The sequence below is a fragment of the Agelaius tricolor genome, unplaced genomic scaffold (assembly GCF_023055355.1).
Source record: "Agelaius tricolor isolate 1412-34295 unplaced genomic scaffold, bAgeTri1.0.p SCAF_1, whole genome shotgun sequence".
In the NCBI taxonomy this organism is placed as follows: Eukaryota; Metazoa; Chordata; class Aves; order Passeriformes; family Icteridae; genus Agelaius; species Agelaius tricolor.
In genome coordinates, this window is record NW_027269261.1 from 55,180,555 (window position 1) to 55,197,013 (window position 16,459).

A 16,459-nucleotide genomic window follows, 5' to 3' on the forward strand; every position below is an offset into this window, starting at 1 on the left:
AGATCTATCTCCATTTCTCTGGGGCTATTTTTCATCTAGCAGAACCCACATGATGCTCACACGTGCCAATGAAGAGAGGCACATTTTCTGAGCAGTGCAGTGGGAAGGTGCTCACAGAAATGTATGCAGAAAACTGCTCTGGGGAGGAAGGCTTTTTGCCAGCAAAAGTGGAAGCAATGGCTCATAGAAACTGATCAAGCCCATGAAGTTCCCTGGTGTGAGATGAACTCTTTCTCCAGTCTGTTCCTCTGTGCAAAAGCACTCAGTTGGATGGCTGAACACAGACTGTCTCCAAGGGTGAATAAGAACTGTCCCCACTACACTGAAAGGATAATTCAGTTACTCTGTAGACACTGTTTTTCCTACTACATACTTTCCACGGTCTTCAGGAAAGAAAACTGTGAATAGTAAAAGCCGAGAAATATTTGAGACAGCATTACTAAAGCTCCTTCAAGTTTTTGGACTCAAAAAAGATAATGAATAGTTTTAAACACAAACAGGATACAATACCTTCCTTGTATGCCAGTCCATCAGGGAGAACATCACTTACAAAGATATGGGTGAGATGTTCATTCTCAGCAACTTGGGCTGTGACAGCAAAGCCTGAAGTAAAAGAGGTTTAAAGCAAATAAACTTTCTTGGGAACATTTCCCTTTTATTTCCTGTATTTAGCAGACTTTACATGAGAAGGAAGATACTTCTCATGAGAACACACTCACAGAGCATGTAGAAATTATCACATGGTTACCCAGTCATTGTAAGACCTGTTAAAATTAGTTAGACTTTTCAACTCCCAGAAAATGCCACTCTCTGATGCAAAAAAAAAAAAAAGGTTTCAAAAAAAGTATTTTCTACCTCAGCTCCATGACATTTCCATAACACAGCACAGTCCATCTTTACAGTAAGAACTCTACAGAGTCTCCATCAGACACAGAGGTGCATAAACAACTCCAAAAAGTGGAAATCCCCCAAACTATAAAGCAATAAACTATACTAGACTAATGAGTGGGAAAGGCCAGAAAATAATAACTTAAAACTGACTTGCAGCTAAAGCACAGCATAAAGCTGCCTTACAAAGGTATCTTTGCAAGGTATGCAATTATTCCTAGGCATAACTACCTCCCCTAGACAAAAAGCCCGTCAGAATTAGTTCCAAAGGATACTTTTGATACTGTGCCAACAGAGGATCTCACTACAAAAAAAAAATAGCAGACCTTGACCAGTGTCTGACTGAGAGCACTCATATTAGTCCTGGCAAAGGACATTCACATTTCTGACAAGCCCATGCTTCAATTATTTAGCCACTGTAGGAAAATTAGAAAGTGGACCCTTTCAAAACATAAAAAATGCACTTGCCAGTAAAACAATCAGTTTGGGTCTTTTTTATAATGCCTTGAGTTTTTTGCAGACTCATACTTTGAGCTGTCAAGGATGGCTCTGTCTGCTTTCAGAAACTCAAAAGTCCCAAAGAGAGAAAGTAAGCAATGAGAAGAATAAAAAGAAGAATTCCTGGGAGCTTACCATAATCACTTATGTTTTCAGTTTTTGTCAGATGAACATGATAAACATTTAATGGACAAATTTCTATTTCATCATACACCTGTTAGAAAAGAACAGTAGCAGAAGTCATCAAAAATGAAAATGAAAATCAAACCCCAGATACAGCATGAGAAACAAGCACAAAATTCTTTGCATCAAGACTTGCTGTCTTTACATAGAGAACTGTGTTACTTTGTAAGCATCACTGCTATTAGTGGGACTAAAGTTAAAGACCAAAAACCCACTCTGCAGTAAAAGCTGACACTTTACTTTGTACTAAAAGCCTCATTCAAATCTTCAAACATTTCTTGAAGAAAGTGCTTGCAGTGCCTAGCTACTCAAAACTGTGAACTAAAATGCAGTCCCAGAACAGCTTTAAAACCTCGTTTTACACCTAAATTTCACATATTTGTAGGTGATAACTCAAGTGCAGCTCAACCAACATCACAAAACTTTATCTAAAAGGAGTTACACTTTCCTGGTCTACTATGTATTCATATGGCTCAGGAGCACAATACTCAGTATTTTCATCAACCAGTCTTCTGAGTTGTAGGCCATAGTGTCTTGGCTCCAGCTGTTTCATCTAAAGAAGAAAAAGAATGGAGTTTGGAATTCATTATTTATTTCCAGAATCCTAGAAGACAGAGAAATGACACACACAACAAGCTTCTAAAATCACGCAAAAGCAACCTCAAAAAGTAATTTTCTACCTATTTTTGTAGTATAAACAAAACTAGATGCTTAAAATATAAGATTACAGTGCTATTTCCATTTTGCCTTATGATCCTCCCAAATCCTTTAATGAACACTCTGTCTTGGCTATTAGGTTAACTGAGCACTAATATATGTTTCCAAAGATATCTCAACAGTCTTCTGTCCTTTTGAACTTAGCACTCACAAGCACCTTTTTCTATGACTACTTCTGATGATTTAGTTCTGCTTAGCAGCTTTTGCTTCTGATGTAGAAAATGTGTGTGCACGTATGGGCAGTTAGGAGAGGAGATGGGATGGCAAGCAGGTTCCCTAAGGGTTTGCCTTTATTAGATTCTATTTTTATTGCTGGATTTCATCCATGATCAGAGAGTTTCCCCTATTTTTTTTTACCACATGAGGTCAAAGCAAAGATCCTGTCTCAACAGGAAGCCAAAGGGAAATAGGGATATTCCCAAAGGATATTAGCCTGAAAGGGCTGAGCCCCTGATGGGAGGCTCTGAAAAAATCAAGATACGGGTGAGACCAAGGCACAAAACACTTCATTTTAGCATATTAATAGACCAACAGTTCTAAAACAGGAGGAAGCAACATTTCCAAAAGAAGAGGACTGACACCCTCCCTGAGGGTTATTTAACCCCTTTAATGCAACTCAGCAGCTTACAAATCTAACTCTACTGAGAAACTGGTAGTTAACTTTCATTACATGCTGCAGTTTACAAGTTACTTGTGTTCTGAATCCTGAAAAATTGAATTCAAATGCACAGGTTGTTTTATACGTGCTATCCAAAAACCTCAAATGGAAAACAAAAATGAGAAAAGTATAAACCTCATAAAGCATGGATGAAGGGGTAAAATAAAACCCTAACAACTCTTCTGAACTTTAGCCTTATACACATAGCATTCAAACATTTTCTGTTAAGAAGAAAGATTCCTTACACTCACCAGAGCAGAATGAAAATGTAAGAAGGAAAAGAACCAGGACAGATGAGCAGAAAGTATTCAGCATTAGAGAATGCTTATGAAAAGCTTTACACACAGAATAGAAAGACAAAATAAAACAGAAAAACATTTAAGAAAAAAATCAAGGAATTTAAAACTAAATTTTCATGAGATACAGACAATGACAATTAAAAGTCAGCTTTACAATTACAAATATTTTGGAATGATAGAATAAGAGAGGTAAGGAATTTCCTTTTCCAACTTAATTTTACTTTTATAAATTTTATTTCCTCCTTTAGGGGTCTCGCATGGTGCCCCAAGGACTTCAGAATGTTCTGGCTCTCCCGTGCCACCTGGTGGCCAACCCGTGTATCACACAATCCCTTCAGCCTGACCGGGCACAGACAAGTTTTTAAAAGTAAAGCCTAATATTAAACATTTTCTCAAGGATTCAGTCTCCACCAGGAGAAGCAACAAGAAGATAATTTCTTCCTAATGATGCCCTGGAGACACATTTGGACTTGCCTAAATCAGAGCGCTTATTTTGATTTATTTTGATTTTTAAAACTATAGTTTACTCTGGATTGTTAAAAGCTTTTCTATTTTTTTTCCTCACCCAATATTAGCATGTGAAAAGAGCCATTAAATTGGGTCCTTTCCTCCATTAAAGCCTCAAACTTCATTAACGTCAAGGCAGTTCAATGAGTTAACATGGAAATTCACCGTAACCTATGCCAAAAGCTACAGCTGGATCTTGTCCGGCACAGGACTTCTTTTTTCCCTGTTTTTCCCCTTGTGAAGTAAATAAAATATATTTACCAGATGGCCAGAAAAGAGAACTTGGGGGTAAAGAGTAATTTTTTCCAAAAAGCTGTTTAGCATCATTTAAGTGTCTTGAAACATGAAGTTATAGAGTTCAAGCACTGACACATATGGAGGCAGAAATGCTAGGTATATTACAATGTTCCAGAGGTGCTAGTGTTTTGCCTGTAGCTAAAACTGGTATTTCTATTTTACCTTCAACCTGTGACTCAGTTTTCTGTTCCTGGTCTACAGCAATCCCTCTCAATTTGCCAGCACTGACTTTCACAAGAAAACTCACTCTTTGAAATTCACAAATAGAGCTTGTATTTCATTAAAAGCTCATAAAGGTCATTTCAGAAGCAAACCTATATGATAGCCTTTGTCACAGCAGTCTTGAATGTCTTAATCTCCTACTCTAGCTCAACCAGTCCCTGTTGCTCCTCTGTGATTAATTTGCACAGAACAACTGGGTTTGCTGCAAGGACAACACAGAGTGGACACGTGCTGAGACTGCCCAGGGCTGACTGCCTGGTGCACTGTCACTGCCCTTGAAGCACTCCCTGTGTGCTGTCTCCAGCAACGATCTTGAAAACCTTGCCACAACCCTGCTGCCTTAGCTACAGCATATAAAAACCACAACTGAGGAAAGAGAGCAATGTGCCTTAAGCATCTCCCTGTTGCTGTCTCATTATGTATTATTAGTATTATATATTATCTCATTACTGTATTATTATATATAATGATAATCTTACCACAGTTTTCCCTATTCATGCATCCACTGATATACTATGTTCTTTCTCAAGTCCACAGCTATTTACACGGAGCAATTGAGCATGAAAACTAAGTACCTTGCATGCCAAAGACAAAACATCCTCCACCCTGTGCTCTGGCTTGAGTGTCAGCGCCACAGCTTGGCCATCACAGAAATGAACGTATGTCTGTGTTTCCCAAGCATTCTCCTTCTGGATGCTCTCTGGCACTGAGCTGTAGACATTCAAAAAATCATCAACTTGCTGCTGGAAACAAGAGACAAAAGAACAACATATATGAATGTTAAAAAACAAAACAAAAAAAAACCCAAAACAAAACATTTCAATGACATTAGCAGTTTGCTGATTTGGCTATGATTCAAAAACAGTGCTGTGTATTTCCCCATGGCAATCCAGGCAGAGTTCTGTTACCTGCTCTCATTCACTACTGAAGGCCTGATTTTCTAGAGCTCAGATTGAACTTGCTGTGCTTTCCCATGATGGAGTTTCATGCCTTTGTCTCATACTAATCATTGATTTAACTGACTGTGGAAATATGTATCTACCTGGTTTTATATCACAGTGGAAATAAATTTTTAAGAAGAACTGCAACTGCAATTTTACCTAACCAATACATGTAAAATAACTCAGTAAATAAATAGATAAATAAATAAATTGAATTGGTGTCATTTTGACAGAAAATGACAACAAAATTCCAGCAGAGAGCACTGTGGAGCAAGGCTAGCCATAAAAAAATAAAGGCTTAAAGTAGGAATAAAGTGCTCCTATTTTATTTACAGTTTGAGAACACTGTGTTTCATTGGCAGCAGAGGGTATTTTGCCTGTTTACCATTTTGCTCTGCATTCTCCCTCTTTCCAATGCCACTCTGCTTGATCAAATAACATCAGTCCTAAATAAATTCCCTGTCACTCTCTCACTCTTCACTTTCACACTTTCTCCTGTACTGCACTTCAGGCTGCATGGTTCAAAGGAAGCCACACAGGACAAGACAAACACCAAGAGCTGTTCAGAATTTGGAGTCTCACATATTATTTGGGTCAGCCTATTCAGCACATCACTTAATTACCTATATCAAGGCATTTAAGTTTATGCAGATGGGTCCCTTGATTCCCCATGCAGCCACTGAAAATGGACAATAACTCAATAGAGTGGCAAGACTTCCACCCAAGGCATATCTTAAGACATCCTGAGCTGTTCCCAGGCATCCCTACTTCCTTTGTGCTTTTTGTTAGAATTTTTTGTTTGTTTGTTGTGCTGGGGGAATTTGTTGCCTACATAAAGACCCTTGATTACACAGTTCTGCCCCCTCTCAACCGGGACACAAGCCCAAGGGTTCACCACAATTAAAAGCTGCTGTAAAAGCTGCACAGAGCCTCTTTTCCTTGCTGCAGGCAGCAAAGTTATTGACAACAATCTGTCAGTAGCAACAGAGAGACAATATTCTTTTCTTTTTGCAAATAACAACTAAGGCTGTAAAAACAGTGAAGCAAGCAATCCTATGCAGGTAATTACCAAACAATGCAGAAATTCAGGTTACAGACAAGCCAGATTGTGGCACAATAATAATGTGATGCCAGAATAGTGGCTTGGTGAAATAATATTAATGAACTAAGTCTTTTCATTAATCTTGTCTGTCTTGCTCAACCATCCCTTTTAACCAGTTGAACATGAAATTTCAATTAACACAGGTGATTGAAATCCTACTGAAATCCATCAATTTATACATAACAGGAGTCATGTTCTGCTACTGCAATTAACACAGTGTTGAAATCCACACCAGGAGAAGTTTGACCTTGGCGGCTGTAGGTGCAGCCTGCTCGTAATGCTGGTGATGTTGAAGAAGATGATTCCTGTGGAACTCTAGTCCTCTCAGCACTAAATCAACTGCCTGAGAATGAAGCCTGACCTACCTCCATAGTGTAAATAACAGAAAGGAGAAAGGGGGCAAGGCAGGGAGGCTGTGAGAGATTAGCACACATGAGTCAGGCTGAATTTCCCTGGTGGCTTTCTCCAGGGAAAACCAATGCTCTGCCTGCCTCAGCAAGGGAGGTTTGCAACTACTACAATGGTTTATTGCCCTGCAACACTAGCACTCCAAATCTGTGCAACTGGAATAAATCTCACTATTAACAAAGACGAAAAAAACCCCCGTCACCTCATATCATAGAGGATTAAGGTGATGAGGAATAGGTCCAAAGCCACCTTTTGATGTAAGCTTTTATAATGGGACAGAAAGCTTTGCAGCCAATGTGAACTACATCCTTTCCTTGCCATGTACACTGATGCTCAAGCATACAATTTGAGATAAACTTCCCTCTGTTATTAAACATGACTGTTCCTTAACTGCAGTCAAGGAACCGTTGCTTCATCCACATTTTCCGTCTCAGAAAATCTGACATGAAAAGGGTTTTTTTTTCCTGTTATGCCTGCAGTGACCAATTCCACAATAGTTCATTCATTCATTGCCACATGAAGTTATAACAACCCATCCAATTTTCCAGAAAGAGGCGCCAGGACTGTCACATGTTGTGCCACAGGGCTGCTGCAGGACCAATAGGTTACTTCATAATTTCCTCCCACTATTTGCCTCTAGTTTTATCATCCTTTTCAGGGAAAATACAGCCTCCCTGGCAGACTTCGCTATTTGTCATACCCAGGCAGCATTTTATAAAAGTTTTGATGCTGTTTTTGTTTGGTTTTTTTTTTTCATTTTAAATCAGTGAAACCAGGCTGATGCCAGAGTAACGGTTTTCAAAGTTATGATGAATCATTTCTGAGTTGTTGTATGATTCACCAAAATGTCAGGATCTTAAAAATGCCCACGCTGTATTTAATACCCATTGAAAAAAGGTTTCAGAAATAGGGTTGAAATAATAAGGAAAAAAAAATGTTTTTCTAGCTCTAGAGGTCTACTCAGCACCCTAAATTGTGTGTGTTTTTCTAGTCTTGAACAACCCTGCTAAATTTTTAAATCCTGGCCCAAAACCTGCAGCCATATTGACCTCTGATGGTCCCCCTCTGCCTGGGGAACAGGGCTGTGCACCCCTACCTGAATTTGGAGAAGGCTGCTTTACCTAGAGCTGGGACAAGAAGACAGACCTTGTCCCTTTGCTGACACTTCACCAGAGGGAGAGCATTTCATTCTGCCTGCTCCCTAGTTCAAAACATTTCTCTGTCTCCTCAGGAGGGTTCAGAGGAGTAAATGCTCCTGTTAGCCAGAGGATGGGAGAACCATGGCAGACCCTGTTGTATAAGGCAGCTGCATCAACCTCCCAGCCCCGAGGGGGCTGGCATCCAACCAAGGGACTGGTGTCACAGCCCTTCAGGAGAAACCTCCAGGGGCTGTGCCCAAGAGATTTGGTCACTTCTCATGTGGCAAACTTCTCCACGTTTCAGCATGTTTGAACAGGAATGAATTGTGCTTGCTGTCTCTGAGATAGGAGATGGATGCCATCTCACACCACACACAATGGGACATTCTGGAGGAAATTTTTAAGTGTTCTCTACAGGACTTGATTTCAACCCCATAATTACAATTTATTTTGAAAACAGAGGAGTGATTTGGTTTAAATACTTTTCCACTCCAGGAAATAACAGGCAAGTGGCCAAGTAATAAAGGGAATTCTGGTATTTCAATCCATTTTTTCAAAAAACAGACAAAATGTGAAGATACTTTCAGAAGGCAAAACAGTGTTACAGGATTACAGGATAGCTGCTGTCAGTGGGAGATGTCCTTCCAGACTAGGGGATGGCAACACTGTGCCCCAGGGGGGCTGAAGGAATGGAGAAGGATCATGACTGAGGCCAGGCAGGCAAAAGCAGCACATCTCCTCCTCCTGGGTATCAGAGAAGATCACAGCTATTTACTGGGTAATGCAGCTGAGGGATGCTCTATTATTCTCCTTTATTTGGGCAATCTCCAGCTTTATATTAAATCTCACTTCTCTGATGGGATGGTCCATAGACTTTACATAGATTTTATTGCCTTAAAACTCAAAATACAAAGCTTCTGTTGAAACAGACAAAGGGGAAAAATATATCCTGGGTTTCATCTCATCCCTGGAAACCATTAAGGTCAGATTGGATGGGATTCTGAGCAGCCTGATCTAGTTGAAGATTTTCATGTTTATTGCAGGGGGTTGGACTGGATGACCTATAAAGGGCTCTTCCAGTCCAACCCATCCTATGATTTGCCATACTGTGAAAGATGCTTTCAAACAAGCATGGCCCCAAGTCTCTCTCTCACAGTGTTCAGACTGTATGCATTAGTGTGTGAAGAAGCTTCTAGCGGTTTAGTTTGGTTTTTTAAAGCTTACCATGAATGCTCAGAAACTTATGTTGAAGTGGTTTCATTAGCAGAGTTATAATCCTCTCATCTGACAATAAATACATTTTATGAACCTCTTTAGGGTCTCTGAACCAGCCCTGCCATAGAGAAATGCATTCAGGAATTCAAAAACATTATGATGCAGAATGAGAACAGGCATATCATACCTCAGCAGAGTTGGCTGAATTCTGCACACCACCAAATCCATGTCCTCCTGCTGAATCAAAAACCTATTGAAAACATAACAGATAAATAAGTAGGTTGAACAAATAAACACCTTTGCTTCTGACATGTGTTGGGTAAATCCATTGAAAAAAACAAAAAATAAAATTAAATTAAGGAATATATATCAACCTGCTAAGCCCCAGGGATCTTTTGTACCTTTTATTGCTTTATTCTGACTGGAAGTCATAAAGAAATACAACTCTCTCCATACAAAGAAAATTTAAGCAGATTTTCTCTTTTAAGCTACATGCACACTCAGATTCAAATATGTATAAAATATGTTCTTGTTTATTCCTATCCACTATTTAGTAATAAGATTAAAGTCATTTACCTTCAAAACCATACACTATACTGGAATTATAAATTTCACCCTTCAGGATACTGTTAGGGAGAGCTACAAATCTCATCATGACTTCAAGGGACTATTTCAAATCATTGTTGCTGGTGTCTCTAAATCTCCTACCCTACAGTTTTGCATCTTTTCTAACCAATTTTCTTGGCACTATTAATCAAAACTTTTAGCTTAGCTTTAAAGGCATAGTTGACCAAAACCCCACACTATTAAGCAACAAAAGTAGCTGACTACTGTGTCTGCTTTGGAAGTGATGAAGGCAGGACCTCAGATGTACATTGCCCACATGCTCTGGAAATTTAACTACTGGTATCTCACAAAGTTGCTAAGATTTTTATTTATTTTTAAACAAAGTATATGGCTATGAATACGAATATTTCAGTGATAAGGCTGGTGCAAACACAAGGATAGACCTATATACTTTATAAATGACATTGAGATTTTCAAGCAATAACATTGCCCTCCTAAACTGCAAATTTAAAAACCATTTTCCAACTCCTTCTGCAGTCAACAAATTAGGACAATATCAGACTTACAGATGAACTTTTGGGGGGTTCTGGTATTAGCAAAAGCCTTTCAGATAATCCAAGACAACAAACTCTCTAGATTTCATACAAAATCCTGTTTCTGCCAATGCAAATAAAAGGTACCACTTCTGAACTTCCTTGTCTCACCCACAGATATAATCAAAGTATTTTATTGCTTATGATTTGTCAAAACAGTTCACCATTTAGACATAAGAAAGCAGATAAGCATTTAAGAAACTGAGGATAATGTGAGCCTAGACATCCCCCATCTGCTACAGTGCAGTTTTATTAACTGATTTGTAGAAGACTTAGCCACTTCATTAATGTTTACGAAAGCTTCCCAGCACAGAAATTCTGAACAGTTTTATTAATGTCATAAAAATAAACAAGATAAAATTAAAAGCTTCCTTGACGCAATGATCTTCAAGAATATACCATTGGATTTTGAAGCTAGGGTACTGAAGATTAAAAGATACCAGCTACAGTCAAATGAACTTAAATCCAAGAAAGCAAGACTTTTTTTAATCTATTGCTTGACAGAAACACCTCAACACAATGAGCAGAGAAGGAACCTCGACTTCTCTGCTTAACCCAGTTGGCTGAAAGAGACAAGAAAGTTATCCTCAGGCCTATTCTGATTTTGATACAGAATTATGTGCATATACACAAGTCTGAGCAAGGATGTGGCTCTCTATTCAGCCATCTTCCAGGTTCTTGGGTCAGTTTTCAAGCCATGCCCATAAAAATTCCTCACTTTTATAGGCAACACTCAGCATTTAAATTTCCTTACTTATATTGCAGGATGTTTAATTACAAAAAGAAAAAAAACCAAGAACTCCAGCTTGTCTATGAAAATGAAAACATTTTTGGACCAGCTGGTTGCAAGGTTTGTAATAAGAAGGGTAAACACCCACCGGGGGCACCTCTGCCTGTGACAGGCCTCCCTTCTCTTTGCTCAGAAAAGCACTGGGAGGGTAGCAGGAGCCTCCTCTCCTTGCCAGAGCTATAATATTCCCTGTCCCTGAGCTCCACAGAATCCCCTTCATGGGCTATAAAGCATAAGAGAAGACATATTACCCAGTTAAAAACAGGGCAAGGTATCGGCTCTGCTGGGAACAGAACTAAAGGGTATAACATTCCTTCCCTCAGTGCTCATAGTAATAAAGAAATAGAGGTGCAGGACTCCCAGACCAGACTCTGCTGCTGGGGAACACAGGGGAAGTTATGTGAAATAGATGACCTAGGGAAAATTTCTCCTTTGGTTCCTTCTATTGTAAGGCAGAGTTTCAATAATCAATTTCACCATGCTAACACTCCTTGATCAATATGCTAAAATGTGTAACAGGCAGAAGTTTAATGCCAGGGTAATACACAGATATTTACCTATTAAAAATACAAACCACTAGACCAGAAAATCCTGATGTGTTATTTTGCAACATTAAATCTGTTGAATCAGCTCTGTGTCTTGAGCAGGACATGTACAGATAGGCTTGTTTAAATATTCTGCAAGACACTACCACACATGCAAGAACAGCCAATTTTCAAGTGCTGATCAGAGATTTTGTGACTAATAAAATCAAGGGCCAGGAGCAAAATTACCTAATGAACAATGCACAAAATACTGCTTTGCAGCAGCAGCAGCAGACATGGCAGAGGCTAGTGAAAACAGTAGTGTTCTGAGTCAGAATGCACATCTGTAACTTCAGCCTCACTGTTAAGAAGCGTCTCTGCTCTTATTTACCTTTTTTTCAGGGAAAAGGCAGCAAACTTTTGTTTTGCATATAACTGAGCTTTTATTGAGAAAACACAGACTCCTGAAGTGTGGAGCTTGCACTAAATGTAAGCATGGACCATTAGTTCCAGAAAGAGAAAAAGATACTGTGGTTTCACCAGCAGTGCAGCCCTTCAGTGGGGGCACACATCAGCATAGTCCCTCTCCCTAGAGCCAGTCTGACCCTGCACACCAAACCTGTGCCAAGTCTTCAGTAAACTGGTTTGGCATTATTTGTCAGCTGTCTGTACTGAGAGCTGACTCCCTGCATGACAGCAGTCTTCTCCTGGTGGCTAAAATGTACTTCCAGGCAGTGTGTGCTGCTTTAACAGGCCATGCCAAAGATGTCTGTCTTTGCACAGTCTCTTTTTCCCTTGAAGACTCACCTATGTCACTATATTGAATTGCAACAGTGCTTCAGAGTCCCAGTCACAAACAAGCACACACTGTATTAAGGACTGTGCAGAGAGGCTATCTTGAAAGAAACCCTACATCCAAACAGTTTGCAATGTGCCAGAGGAGAAGTTTTGTTACAAATTCCAGCCTGATGTTCTTATGCTGACAATAATTAAATTACTGGGTCAAAACCTGTCATTCACCAATCTTATTCATCACAAAAAACCCCCCAAATTAGACATATACTCTTCACAGGTGATGATCCCATTGCAAGTTTGTTAAACCTACTGAAACCTTGGATGTAGGTTTGATGGACAAATGTCTTCTACCCTGTGCACCAACAGCACCTTGCAGGATGAACTCCAGGAGAAACAAGCCATTCTATGCCATTCCCAGCAAGCAAGATCTACCTGAGTTATGGAAGGTCGCTTTTCTTTTCCTTTTCTTGCCAGTGTGTCCAGTCCTTTTAGAGAAGAAAATAAACCCTTCTTATTTCGAACCCTTTGGGACAGAGACAGGGTACGTTTCCTGAGAGCAGCTTCATCCCTGGAGCAGATCTATTTAAACACAGAGACAGACCCTCTTGTATCACTTTCATAACAGCAAAATATTGACAGTTATTTCAACCTGAGGCATCAAATGGGGGTTACTTCAGTTCATCTCAGTGTAACATGACAAAGTGCAAGGACGATGTTTTAAGCTTTTGGCAGTGATGCTTGTTTCAGTATTCCAGTGGCATGGCAGCATAACTTTTTTGTCATGGGGCAAAATTAGAAGCCATAGGAAGGGAAAATCTGAGAAAATATTGCTCTGTAAAACAAAAGCTAATGAAAAGGTTCTGAATAAGAATGATAACCTATCATTCAGATATGAAATTTCTAGAGGAAGACAGACTCTCCAAATTGCCAAACATAGGAGATAAATGCTATGGCTTTGAGTTATTAACAAAGAATGGCACAAAGCACACAGATAAAAACAGTGGTGGAGAGGAACACATTCCCTGATAGGTCTTTCTTTTGGTACTACTCTTCAGACTTTTCATGCAGCAAATGTGGTCCAGCCCTCTCTGCCAAGATCAGCCTTTCAGCCCTGCCAAGGTTGAAGAGCAGAGGCAAACCTGCTACTGTTGTACTTCCCTTGAAGCTGACAGGGTGGCAACAGGTTACAGCTGAGGATCTCACTCATTCTTCTTTAGAAACACACCCCACAGTTTTCAAAAAAAGTGACATTTAATTTTGAATTGTTTCTAGCTTTAGCCTGTTCTAAGAATACTTCCTTTTTAGGAGGGACTCCAAGTCTGGAGTACTCTGGGGCAAAAAAAAAAAAAAAGCCATGGCCATATCCTGTAGAAGAAAATGTATTTACAGTCAAGGAGCAGGCAGAGAGGGTGAGAAGTGTACAGGGCTGCCTGAGCAATGCATGTGGGTGCAGCCATGCATTATCCCAGCACAATTCAACGTCTAAGCACATTTTTTTTTGTGTGTAACACACCCATGGAAGTGCATTTGGACTTACCAGTGCATGGAAGGATGAGACAGAGAAAATGCCGAGCCTCCCCAGTGCCAATTTTGAAGGACGACTGGCGGCAGCCAAAAGGCTCTTGGGGTTTGGGAGCTCCCCACCCTGCAAACTGGATAGGTAACATCGCATTCGGAAAAGGTCCATGTTAAATTTTTCCAGGTTTTGTTCCCATTGCTGGATCTGTTTGGATATAAAAAGGGACAATTAAATGGGGGGAAAATGCCTTTGTGGGCTGCACTGAAAATTCGAGCGCTTCCCCAAACCCTGAGTAAATTGCTTTCATCTGGTAGTATATGGATTAGATTAGTTATTCCCTGCCAAAACACATTCAGTCATATTGTGTTACATCAACCCAAAAGATGACTTGAAATAAAACAAAGCTGGTGGTCTTAAACACATACTGACAAGATGAACATAACATGAACTTTGGGTAGTTTGATAGCCACAAAAACAGTTACATAAAAACACAACCCTGTGGTTCACAAAAGCTTGCTTTTTTTTTTTTCCCTTCCCTCCCACCACCCCCTTCTTTTTGGAAATTAGTTTTGGGGTTTTTTTAGCTTAGATTGTGTAGCTGGCTGGCTGAAAGCAAAGTAGAAAACAGATACTCTAACACACTGTGAAAAGCAAAGTAGCTACAGTGGTAGGTTCTCTTCATTCTTTACTACCATCCTACGGTAGTAAACAGGAGACAATACTGCAAACTGCAAAAAATCAGCTATATAGACCCAATACAAACCACTGTACCCAAAGAAGGAATGTAAATATGCAATTCTTACAATATATCTACCACAGGTACATGAAGATGTAACAATTTAACCCAGTTTCAATGTAAAATTAGAAAAGACTCAAATATTTACTAGACTGATAGCTCTGAATCAAGGTTTAGATTACAGACTTTAAGTATTTGTGTTAATACACACTCATTGAAACATATTCACATGCATTTAAAACATACACACTTATTTAAACACATATTCTTATGCACTGCACCCAAGTCAAATTTTGCTCTTCATTTCCCCAACTTACATACTGGTAGTAGCAGCAAAAAATCTCCCCTGGAGATTGTACAACTAATGTACATCACACAGTAATACCTATAGATAGTGCAAATAAAAAAGGCAGCAAGCACACTGATAAACGAGAAGGTAGAAAAGGCAAGGAACACTGAGATTGGGTACTGACGACTATTGAGCCCCTGACAACACTGAGCTTCCAACATCAGCTCCAATCACTGCAGGCTGCCTGTTCAACAGGTGTTTAGGTCTGTGGAGAAAGTTCATCATGTTTTCTCTAATAAGCCTTGGCTTCATACCTTTTCCTGGCACACCTGCCTGTCCCCACGTGCACTGGACATTATCACCTCACACTGGGATTAGCCAAGGCTGGGACAAGCACCATTGTGGCTCAGGAAACAAGCTGACAAATATAAAAACCTCAGGTGGACTATGCCCTTTAGGCTTGTTTAGAAGCAAAATCAGTTCAGATTCCTTATAATGCTGCCAAATATTTCAAGAATTAAACAAGTATTTTACCACTTTACTTTCAAGTATTAAGACTTAAGCAGAGAAATGGCAAAATAGGCCCTGTTAACAACCTGGTGCTAAGGTTTGTGCTACAGCTGATAGAGATCCCACTCAGTCCAGCTTCCTTACACGTGTGCTCACAAATTGTTGCATCAGTTACTTTTGGAAGTAAGAGGTAAATCTTATTTGGTGGGTAGGGTGAGAAATAGAAGACAATATACCATTTTGTACAGGTATGAATGCAAAATTGCAATTCACATTACACTTGAAAAATCTTTCAAAGAATGGCTAATAAAAGCAAAAGAGAGAATTTACAAAAGCTTATAATGAGATCAATTCTCAGAAGTCTAGTGAAAATGGACAGAGACATACACATGACAAAGATGCCTTGTCTAATCTCTCATCACAAACATTTGAAACACGCATCCTCTGCACTCCAGAAAGAATAATCTTTCTTTTCCCTGGGTTTATTTGATAATTTCCCTTTTATTTTTCTTTTGCTTTCTTTGTGCTCTCAGGTGCTTCTCAGAGCCTTTTTCTGCTTCCAGTACTTTACACATGGGACGACTCCAAAAGGAGATTGCGAGATGGGCTCTTTCTCTGTGTCAACATCCAACTAGAATGAAAACATGGTTGTCAGCTCTTCACAAAGCCAAAAGCTACAAGCTCAGGTAATGTCTTTCCCTTCAAGATGACACCTCTGTGGGTACAGAGCCAAGTCAACTTTTAATAGCTCAAGAACAGAGCAAGCTTTGTTCTGGGCACTGCTGGAGTGGAGCATCCTGTCCTCACTGAACACAGGCTGAGAACAAGCACCCTTGTGTGTGTTAGGCCTTCTTCAAAATCCCCATTAAACATTTGTATGAAGTTGTATTTTAAAATTAAAAAATCTAAGAAGGGGAAGTGGGATACGACATGGGGGCATTCTGAAGAAATAATTAAATTACAGTGTTTATCAGTCACACAGGATACTGGCTAATCAGCTCCAAAAGCATTGGTAATCACAATGTTACATTTAATGGCATTAGCAAAAGCTGTAGGCAAGGA

The 16,459-nt window shown here is 39.6% G+C and overlaps 1 protein-coding gene across 3 annotated transcripts in view; it reads right to left on the reverse strand.

Moving 5' to 3' along the window:
- The window catches only part of TIAM2 (TIAM Rac1 associated GEF 2), an 87,308-nt gene that overhangs the window by 50,034 nt on the left and 20,815 nt on the right, over positions 1-16,459 (reverse strand). For 2 of the 3 annotated variants that reach the window (XM_071434951.1, XM_071434969.1), the window contains 7 exons: positions 13,881-14,066; positions 12,776-12,922; positions 9,262-9,324; positions 4,845-5,012; positions 2,017-2,122; positions 1,522-1,599; positions 511-603 (listed from right to left, as the gene is read on the reverse strand). In XM_071434951.1, coding sequence (XP_071291052.1) covers positions 511-603; positions 1,522-1,599; positions 2,017-2,122; positions 4,845-5,012; positions 9,262-9,324; positions 12,776-12,922; positions 13,881-14,066 — 841 coding nt within the window. The remainder of the gene's footprint in view (positions 1-510; positions 604-1,521; positions 1,600-2,016; positions 2,123-4,844; positions 5,013-9,261; positions 9,325-12,775; positions 12,923-13,880; positions 14,067-16,459) is intronic. The other variant, XM_071434960.1, reaches the window with a different exon arrangement.